This window comes from Eptesicus fuscus, chromosome 10 (assembly GCF_027574615.1).
Source record: "Eptesicus fuscus isolate TK198812 chromosome 10, DD_ASM_mEF_20220401, whole genome shotgun sequence".
Lineage (NCBI taxonomy): Eukaryota > Metazoa > Chordata > Mammalia > Chiroptera > Vespertilionidae > Eptesicus > Eptesicus fuscus.
This window is the reverse complement of record NC_072482.1, coordinates 31,757,525-31,767,528: the sequence shown is the minus strand read 5'-3', so window position 1 is coordinate 31,767,528 and position 10,004 is coordinate 31,757,525. Positions and strand designations below refer to the sequence as shown.

The window sequence follows — 10,004 nt, the reverse complement described above, 5'->3', positions numbered from 1 at the left end:
TATGTCTGATCATTTCTGATAGAAAAGATTTTCGTCGTGTGGGGGAATGGAAAAACTAGCCCGGGTTAGACCTTCCCTCCAACTCAAGTGGGCCTCTAGGAGAGGATTAGGAGACCTTAGATGGTAGAGGCAGAAGTAGCAACCACAGTATGCCCTGCAGCTGCAGAAGGAATTCTAAATGACTACCTAGAATAGAGATGTCTCTCTTCACTTGCAGGTAACTATAGGAGAGAGGTCTCCAGAGCAGTGAATATTCCACAGAAGAATCAGGTTCAAACGTTTGCAGGTCCAGTGTATGATGGTACCAATTCATGTTAAAACTGTCTATTCTTTTTCCCCCCTTCCCTCCTCATTTTGTCCTAGCAGGGAGACCACTCCACTTCTTCCCTACTATCCGATTCCAGCCTGAAACAGGTCCTAGGTGGGGGATAACTTATTATGAAGGGATGGTGGGATTCACTCATGAAGTTGTGTTTTGATCACATGACCATCATGTTTGTTGAATGCAGTGGTTAAATATGTACCTACATTCCAGTGGACCCAACCAGGCACGCCTTCCCAGGAACTATTTCCCTCTGCTTCATTATGGACCTATGGCAGTATCTGTTTGGTTCTCCTACTAATATTACAAGAACCTGCCATTTCATTACCTGTTTACAAACTCAAATATCTTTGGGATATGAAGTCACCACGGAAATTCACACACCTGTACAGCTATAAATAGGAAGACCATAATATCACGTTAACAGTCTCCAGCAAAGAATTTTCTCGGGCCAGGCTCCAATACCAGCCAATTAGAAAGTCAATTGGGCAGCGGGTAAACTTGGTGTCATCAGAGGCAGCCTTTCCTGGACCCGGGGGAGGCGTTCCGCTACCCACTCTGCCCTGGACACTAGGGATAAACGTCCTTTGGAGAGGAAGTGGAAACGCCTACAGTTGGCTTGAATCTCCAGATACAGCCAGTGCAGCCCTTGCGGCGCTCCCTGGCTTTTCCAGTCCATCCCTTTAGGCCGAATCAAGCAGCATCTCAAAAGCTTGCACTGCGGTGAGACGTCCTCGCTTAGACTGGCGCATCACCTCGGAAGCCGACAGCGCGGTGACGTACAGATGACGTAGAGGTGACGTCCCGGCGTCCCCGCGCGCGTCGGCCCTGAGCGGTCCTGGCCGCTCCGCCCCCACCCCCCCCGCCCGACCAGTCGCCAAGGGACGCGGATGGGCTGGTCTCCTTGGCAACCGCTTGCTCCACCCCCTTCGTCCCTTTAACCTTTAGGGTGCGCGGGCGGGCGCCGCGTCCCTCGCCCTCTCCCCCTTTCCCCTCCCCTTGCCCCACCGCTGGGGCTCGCAGCCTTCCGGGCTGGAAGCGAAGATGGCGGCGGAGACTGCGGGCGCGGCCTCGGCGGAGCTGGTGATCGGCTGGTGCATTTTCGGCCTCTTACTTCTGGTAGGGGAGGCGCTTGGAGTTTTCCCAGTGTTTACATTTGTGGGAGAGAGGGAGGGGCCGGCCCAGCCGCTGGCCTCCCGGGGCGCCGTCGACACTCTTCGCCCCGTCGTGCCTTCACCTGGGACTGTGGGGTCCTGGCGGGGTTTGGGGGGCTCCTCGGCGCTGGGGATGGGGGACGGGGCACTGATTCCCGGCCGCTTTCGCTGTTTTTTTTTTTTCCTGAAGACGTCTACTATTGCAGGTTTCCTTTCCCGGAACTCTTGCCCTCACCCCTGACTTGGGCCCTGGGGCGGTTGGGGTCTGGGGACGGAGGAGACCCTCGGGGTGGGGTGGCCTCGGGTACCCGGTGAGACGGGAGCACCGGGTGGTGGGGCAGCTGTGCCCGATCTTTGCAACGTGTGTGGGCCCTGGTGTGGTAGACTCAGAACAGGGCCTGTCTGCTGCTCTCTGCACCGGTTCCCTCCCTTGGGGTTGTTGAGTCGCCAACCTTCTCCACCCATTGTGCGATTCTGTCTTGGTGACTTGAGTGTTCGTTGGTTCGTTCTGACTTCAGGGTTTCACATTCCTTTCGAGTCTAACCGTGGGTGTAGAAAGAAACCTGTGTGGGGCAAGCCGTAACCCTCTCTGCGGCCAGAATCAGGGTGTGTGTATGGCCACCCGTCTGAACTACCCTTCCCACCTTCCCCTTTCACACTCCTTGTCTTCATTCAGCCCTGCTGTTGCTTCAGCCCCCGAGGTATTTTAGCCACTTTGCATTATGAAAACAAATAAAAACAAAACAAAAATCAAACCAAAAAATTGTTATCTTCACTTCTGGAAATCAAGGCGTTTAATTGTACTTATTAGATGCCACACGGTGTCTACAGCCTATGTAAATATGCTTTGCTAGTAAATGTTGCAAGTCTACCAGCAACCCTACCAAAAAAGAAAAAAGTGAAAACTTAAAGGTTTCTCTTGCTACCTTTGCTTTGGCAGGAAATAATACTGCCTTTACACGGGAACATGCTTTACTCCTCTTGGTGAAGAAAATGGAAACCCTGAAGCTTGGCTGTGGTTTCCATAGCCCATCCAGTCCTGTACTTGGGGAGTTCACTGGCTTTTCCAGACCATCGTATTCAGTAGGTTTAGAAGAAAAACAAGCAAGTAACCAGTATCAGAGTCTAGTGGGAATATCTTGGCTGTTATCAGTGAATAAACATTTCACAGGTAGTAGTTTTGCTGACAATTGTAGGAGGATGCCAACAAAAGAAATTGTGGCCTCTAAGGAAATCTGAAGATAGGTAGGAAAACAAAAATGCTTGAAACAGGTATTTTAAGTACTGAAAACCAAAGTATGATTTTATAGAATAGGACTTCAGGGAATAGAGAACGATATTGGAAGAAAGTGTAATTGAGGTAGACTTTGGATAGATGAAGATGGGAAGGCATTTACGCTGATTTTACAGTAGAAACAAAATAAAATGAGAAGGGAATTAGGAATTTGAAACTGGATGTTGAAGTAGAAAAAACTTAGTAATAAGGGCCATTGTTTAATTTTCTGCAAATCTCTTTAATTCCTGACTTATTAGATTAGAAGAGACCTGGATTCTCTTGTCTGCTTCTGCATTCAGTCTTTTGAGATAAGTTATTTTTGTTGAAGTACATGAAGAAAATCCAGTTTTAGTGATACGTAGTTGGAAGCAGAGGAGTATTTTTTAGGTAATTGTGGACGTTGTTCTTTAATACCACACCAAAACTCAGTAGTAGAAGCTTCTTAAAGGTTAGTTGCAATAAGGAATCTGAAACCCTCTCAATGAACTTTTAATTCTGTTTCATTAACACCCATTGGGCCATGTACTTTGAATGGGTCTTTTCACCATGTATGGTTTTATAACATGATGCATTTGTCATTTAGAAAACACTGGTTCACTGAGTTATACAGATCTCCCAAATATGGATATACGTATATTTTATTACATAATATAAAAATTTCACATTCATTAATATCACCACTGATCTTGTCATAAGAAATCCAGAAGTAATATTGTGAAACAGTCAAGCTCAGTTTTGGATACTAGTTTTCCAAAATTCTAATTTTCATTTGAAAGCTTGAATTTGATGATTGGCAACAAATACGGTCAGTTGCCTTTCTTGGAAGTGATAGGTCCCCTTTGTTCATTTCGACAAAATCTGCCAAATATCCAAGTCTGCACAACCACAGTTAGTCAGTTGTGCTTTCAAGTAAAAATGATGTTCCTTGCCAAAAGTGCCTAGTTTGGCTTCCAACCCCTAGGTATTCAGGTATTCACCTTTCCTGGATTCAGCCATCACACCTTGGTTGCAGTTTGGTGCCATTGTCTGGACTCATGCTTGCTTTTTCAGCAGTTTTCCCCGCCATGAGTTATACACTATGCGTGCAAATATCAACATAGTGGAAAAGGCAAATAACATTTTAGTATTGTTACGAGAATAATTTTGAAATTGCAGATCCTCAGAAAGGATTACCAGGGGTCTGGGGACTTAACACACTATTTATTGCCAGTCATCTACTAAAGAATAGAACACTAGGATTGATAACTTTTGTAATTGTGGGCAAGCAGAATGTTTGCCACATAAGGAATTGTTATATCTGGTTCCTCGGCTGATAATCTCTATCAAACCCTTCTATCTAGTCTCCCCAAGAGCCTCAATAATTTGGCTTATACCACCTTTCAAATTTTCCATTACTATATAACACAGTCTCCGTTTCTTTAAAACAAGTTCTCTCTTGTTACTCAAAAGTGAGGGCAGCACCTGGGAACTTGTTAGAAATGCATACCTAAGACCCCAGTCCTACTGAATCAGAATCTGCATTTTAACATGATCCCAGGCAGTATGTGTGCTCATTAGTTTAGCCAACATCTGTTCTCATTCCTACCTCTGCCCCAGTGGTTCTCAGCCATGACTGTTCATTAAAAACAACTTGGGAGTTTGAAAAAATCCTAAAGCCCAGACTAGTTAAATCAGAATCTCTTGGGAGGGTTTGGGGACTGCTCTAAACCTTTCCTTGTAATTATTAGCAAATTGTATGTTAGTTTCTTTTATGAATTTCTCTAAGATGCTATTTTACATGACATCTATCTATATATATAAAAGGCTAATATGCTAAGTGTCCTTCCCACTGTCTGACTGGCTGCTATGATGCGCACTGACCATCAGGGGGCAGATGCTCAATGCAGGCGCTGCCTTGACGTGTACAGAGAAATGGCACTGTGGACCTGGTGCCCACAAAGCAACACTTGATTTCCCCCAAGTGGGACACAGGCCCTGCCACCACCCTGGAGTGACAGCCCACCAAATCGCAGCTGATGCTGCCATGGCACAAAATGCGGCCCACAGCTCAGCCCAGCCCACAAATGGTGGCTGTGGGTGCCAGGTAATGATGTCACGTTTTTTGTTGACATTCTGAAGCCGAAATTGTCGCCAGAATATGTCTGAAGAACACTTATCGACAAGTACTACCAATACTGGTAGGAACTGCCTTCATAGCCAAAATGAGGTAACTGAGGATTGCAATTATTGAACACAAGTTGTGGTGGAATGACTATTACATGTCAATTTTGCTTATCCCTAAATTTCTCCGGTGAAAAACTATCTGATGGAAAATTTACTTGATGTTGTAGCAAAGGCAAAGTTTGTCCTAATGATATGAATTTTCCAGAATACCCAGCATATTTAAAAAAAATTAATGATAAATGAAGATTCTGACAGTAAAAGTTTCATGGAAAATATTTGTTGTTATGTTACTGTTTTTTATTTATATATTATATTTATGTTCATTTTACTAATTTTCTTTCATCTCTGATACTTCTATTACAGAGAAAGGGCGAATAGCGATATTAAAATATTTCTTCTAATTAATTTCCTTTCAATATGCACAAATTCATGCACCAGGACACTAGTCTCATATAATTGAATAGAGCAGAAGTCCTCAAAATGTAATCTCTGGACCAGCACAGCCTCACCTGGGAAGTTGCTACAAATGCAGTTTTTCTGGCCCCACTTCAGACCACATGAATCTGAAACTCTGGGAGTGGGGCCGAGCAGCCTGTGCTTTAATAAGTATTCCAGGTGATTCCGATGTTACCTAAAATTTAGAGAATCAGGAGACTGAATTCCTCTACTCTGTTAATTAGTAGAAAGACATTGCTAACTATTAAGAATACCTGCTTGATTAGAGATGTCAGCCTCAGTACCTCTCTGAGTGTACTTTTTCACTGGAAAGTTCCTTGCAATGCACATGTATCCATTTTCATTGTGCACTTTTTTTTTGTTTGTTTAATGCTCTTTAAAATTTGAGTTATTGTATAATGTGTCAGTTGCATAGTGATTATTGGCAGTTAGTCTTTAGCTGAATGGTACTCTTGAACTGTCATAATGGGGCAAAAGTTAATTTCAATTCAAGTTATATTCTGTGATGCTCCAGTAGGATAGAACATGTAGTTATAGCTCCTTTAGGTTGGAGAGCTCTATAGGGAAAATGTATTCAAAGCTAGTTATAACTGTGACATTGTGTGAAACCATTAATTATTGTACTGTGTTCTGTGAGGATATAGGCAAATGAGCACTGTCATCATTAACTTTTACTTTGTATGTGTCTTTGCACCTAAGTGGGGTTATACTGCATCCATGAAATGGGCTTTGAAAATTATCAATCTTAAGTTTTTTTACACATCTAAAAGAACCTTTACTTGATATAAAGTTTCCCATTGGAAACAAACACATGCTAAAATCAGTTTTGGAGAATACATAGGATAATAACAAAACATTTTGTTTGTTTGTTCTATTTTAGGCTATTTTGGCGTTCTGTTGGATATATGTTCGTAAATACCAAAGTCAGCGGGAAAGTGAAGTTGTCTCCACCATAACGGCAATTTTTTCTCTGGCAATTGCACTTATCACATCAGCACTTCTACCAGTGGATATATTTTTGGTTTCCTACATGAAAAATCAAAATGGTACATTTAAGGTAATTAATATACTATATGATTCTATTCCTTTCAAATTCTTGGCAATTAAGTGTTTAAGTTTAGCAGTCCAGTGTATATTGTTGTCTCTGGAATAAATGAGAATCAAAATGCAGCATAGGCGCTGAGAATGTGACAACTAACATGGAAGACTAGAAAAAGGCTATTGAGTGACATAAGACTATTAATTTGACAACCCTCCAAATTTGAAGAATGTCTTTTGTTAACCTGAAAATGTATTAATTGTAGTAGGTTTTATTTTTGTGCCTCTCATAGCTTGAAGTTTATTTGACTTGATTTTCATTAATGCACTAAATAAACAATTTAGAAGGGCTTTTGTTACTGGAAAATCAGAATCTTAATCTTTATTTCATATTGAGTACTTTTAGTCAGTGTGGTATAGTGAAAAGACCACTAGGCTGGGAATTATAAGACCTGAGTTCTAATCTTGGGCTCTTAATTATCTGGCATGTATCTTTGGCCAAATCAGTTAACTTTTCAAAACTTCAGTTTTCTCCTTTTTTCTGGGAGGGTGGGGTGGGTGGGGCAGGAGGTTGTTCCTATTTTTAAGTGAAGGGTTTTGGAATGGAAGATTTCTAAGTTCCTTTTTCACTATGCAGATTACTTTCAGTTTCTTGTTAGTATAAGCTTCTTTGTGGCAGGAACTGGGTCTTACTTATTGTTGTATGCCCAGTGTCTAACACACATGTAGGTACTTAAATATTTGAATGAAATATTATTCCAGTTACGTCAATAATGCATGGTTCCAAAATAAGTTCCTGAATTTGGCCAACTGGGCTTAAATAATTTGAAACTGTTTTTATGGTTAGATTTAGATATATTTTGATTTTTGTAAAAATTACAGTTACTTTCTATAGGTATTCATTTAGCAGGTATTTAATTGAGCACTTAGTACGTGCCAAATACTGTATGAACTAATATCTGTTGAATATTTACTATGTGTCTGTCCTAAATGGTTAACATATATTAACTGCCTTTGATCTCCCAAACAACTGTATGAGGTAGCTAGTATTGTCCATGTTTTTATGGGCAAGAAAACAAGGATTGGAGAGGTGATGTAACCTATCTACAGCTCCTAAGTGCTGTAGCTAGGATTTGAAGCTCTGCAGACTGGTTCCAGAGCTCTTTGTTCACTAGGATCTTTAGCTGTATCTATAGCTGAGTATTATCACTGGTATAATTATTATTTGAAGAGGAGATTTTGAATTTTGTATTTATAATATTTGATTTGTTTAGATTTTGTGGAAATATGTTTTCATCTTGAATTTTCAAAAAAAAAAAAAGAATAGCTGTAAGTATTCTATTACAGTGTCTTTTATAGTTGGCCAGTAACTCTGGATAGTATTGCACAAAGTATATTAATCAAAGAAAATAAAAAAATGATAGTAATGTCAACAAATATTCTTTATTTTATACTATTTTATACATTGTGTAAAATTAAAATTAGTAGTTAAGATATGGTATCATAATATTTAATGTTTTTTATTTTTTTAGATAAGTTTTTATTGATTTTAGAGAGAGAAGAAGGGAAAGAGAGAGAGAGAAAAACATTGATCGATTGCCTCCTGTGCACATTCCCACTGGGGATAAAACCCACAACCCGGGCATGTGCCCTGACCTGGAATCCAAACAGCAACTTTTCTGTGCTCAAGATGACGCCCAATCAACTGAGCCACACCAGTCAGGGCCATTTAATGTTTTGATAGCTAAAATATATCTTATTCCCTTTCCCCAGTGATTAATCTCGTTATGGCCTATTAAGTATCAGGATTGAACTCTCTCCTAATGCTTCAATCCTACTCTCAGATGGTGGTAGTTGTATCTTGAGAACTTTGTACTTTTTATTACATCTATATATATCCATTCACTTAATATTTATTAAGCTTGTACTATGTACCTGATAAATGTGGGTGCTGGAGATTAACGACCCAAACAAATGAGGCTGCTACTCTCATGGAGCTTACCTACTGTAAAACCAGGCCAACAGTAAACAGCAAAACAAGCTAACTTCATAGTGATGAATTCTATGTGGAAATATAACAGACGGATGTGGGTAATTTAGATAGGAAGATTGGAAGGCCAAATTGCTTAGGTAAGCCAGACTGGTGAGGTTACTTGAGACCTAAATGAGAGAAGCTAGTCAAGTAAAGAGCCCAGAGGGAGTGCCTTTAGGGAGAAAGGATCAGTAGATAAAGAGGCCTTTTGCCTGGATGAGTTTGGTCTTTTGGGTGAAGTGTGGTGTTGGGGCTTATGCTTGGTACTAGCTGAGATCAAGAGAAGGTGGGGACCAGATTACTTATCACTTTTAAGTCATGTTAATGAGTTTAGGTTTTCTTCTAACTGCAGTGTGAATTTAATGAAGATAAAAGATAAGGTGAATTGGATTTGAGTGGTGCTAGTAGAGAAAAATGATTAAAATTGGTATATATTTTGGAGCTAGAACTGCTTGGATTTGCTAATGAATTAGATATGGAGGGTGAAGGAAAAACAAAATTGAAGCATTGATGCCTAGGTTTTTGTATACCTTAAAGAAATAGGGAAGCCTGAAGCAACAAACGGCATATGCATGCCTGTGGGCAGATGAATGTATGAAAAAGAGTTGTATTTAGTGTAAGTTAACTTTAAGTTCCTGTTATATATACTCAAGTGGAGGTGTCAAGTAGAGAGTTGAAACTTCAGGGAGACTTTTGGGTTGGAGTGAAGTATTTGGAAAATCATCAGCATATGGATGTTATTTAGAGCTATGGACTGCCTAGTAATTGGGGAGAGTGAGTAGTCAGAGAAGGCATTGGACCATGCTGCGGTCGCCAACCTTTCGGACCTCATGGACCACCGATTGGCAACCACTGGATTAGAGTGCTCATTATGTAGAGGCCAGCTGAAGGGGAAAGGCTGTAACCTAAGAGTTAGGAAGGAAATTGGAGGAGGGAGGCTATGACAATCAGAAGTATTTGTTTCAGGAAGAGAGAATGAAAGCTTTTTCGAATGATGAAAAGTGAAATGAGAGAGGTAAAAAAGTGACGGTTGGCTTTGGTCAGTGGTAACCAAAGAGCATGAAGAATAAGTTCAATGAGGCATTGGGGTGTCAGGTTGGAGTGGGCTAAATGTGGACAGGGAGGTGAGAAGGTAGTGATAGGGAATGCTGACAAATTTTTGGTGAGTTTTGTCCTTTAGGAGAGTAGAGTCAGGCCAGGGGAGGTGTTTTTATTTGTGGTGGTTGAGAATGGATTGATCTCTTTGTGGTTTAATGGAAATTAGTAAGGTTTGGGTACTTAAGTATTCCGTAGAGTTGGAGAACTTTTTGAGAGTGGAGAGGTTATTATTGTAGGTGCAATGTCTTTGAGAAGGCAAAGGAGTTTAGGGGGGTGGTATCTAACAGTGAAATGTTGGCTATACTAGTAAATGGTATGGACACCTAGCAGAAGGAAGAGTTAACTATTGAATACAGGTCGAATCTAGGTGTTAGATTTGGTAGTAAGTTGAGTAAGTTCTTTTGGCTTCATGTTATTTTATAGACCTCTAAGTTAGTATTTTTCAACCACTGACATTTTGTGCTG

The 10,004-nt window shown here is 40.9% G+C and overlaps 1 protein-coding gene across 2 annotated transcripts in view; it reads left to right on the top strand.

Moving 5' to 3' along the window:
* Positions 1-1,210: 1,210 nt before the first annotated feature.
* The window catches only part of LMBRD1 (LMBR1 domain containing 1), an 82,537-nt gene continuing 73,743 nt past the window's right edge, over positions 1,211-10,004 (top strand). Inside the window, exons 1-2 of one of the 2 annotated variants that reach the window (XM_054722222.1) lie at positions 1,211-1,441; positions 6,252-6,428. In XM_054722222.1, the coding sequence (XP_054578197.1) occupies positions 1,367-1,441; positions 6,252-6,428 (252 nt within the window). In that variant the 5' untranslated portion in view covers positions 1,211-1,366. The remainder of the gene's footprint in view (positions 1,442-6,251; positions 6,429-10,004) is intronic. The other variant, XM_008139641.3, reaches the window with a different exon arrangement.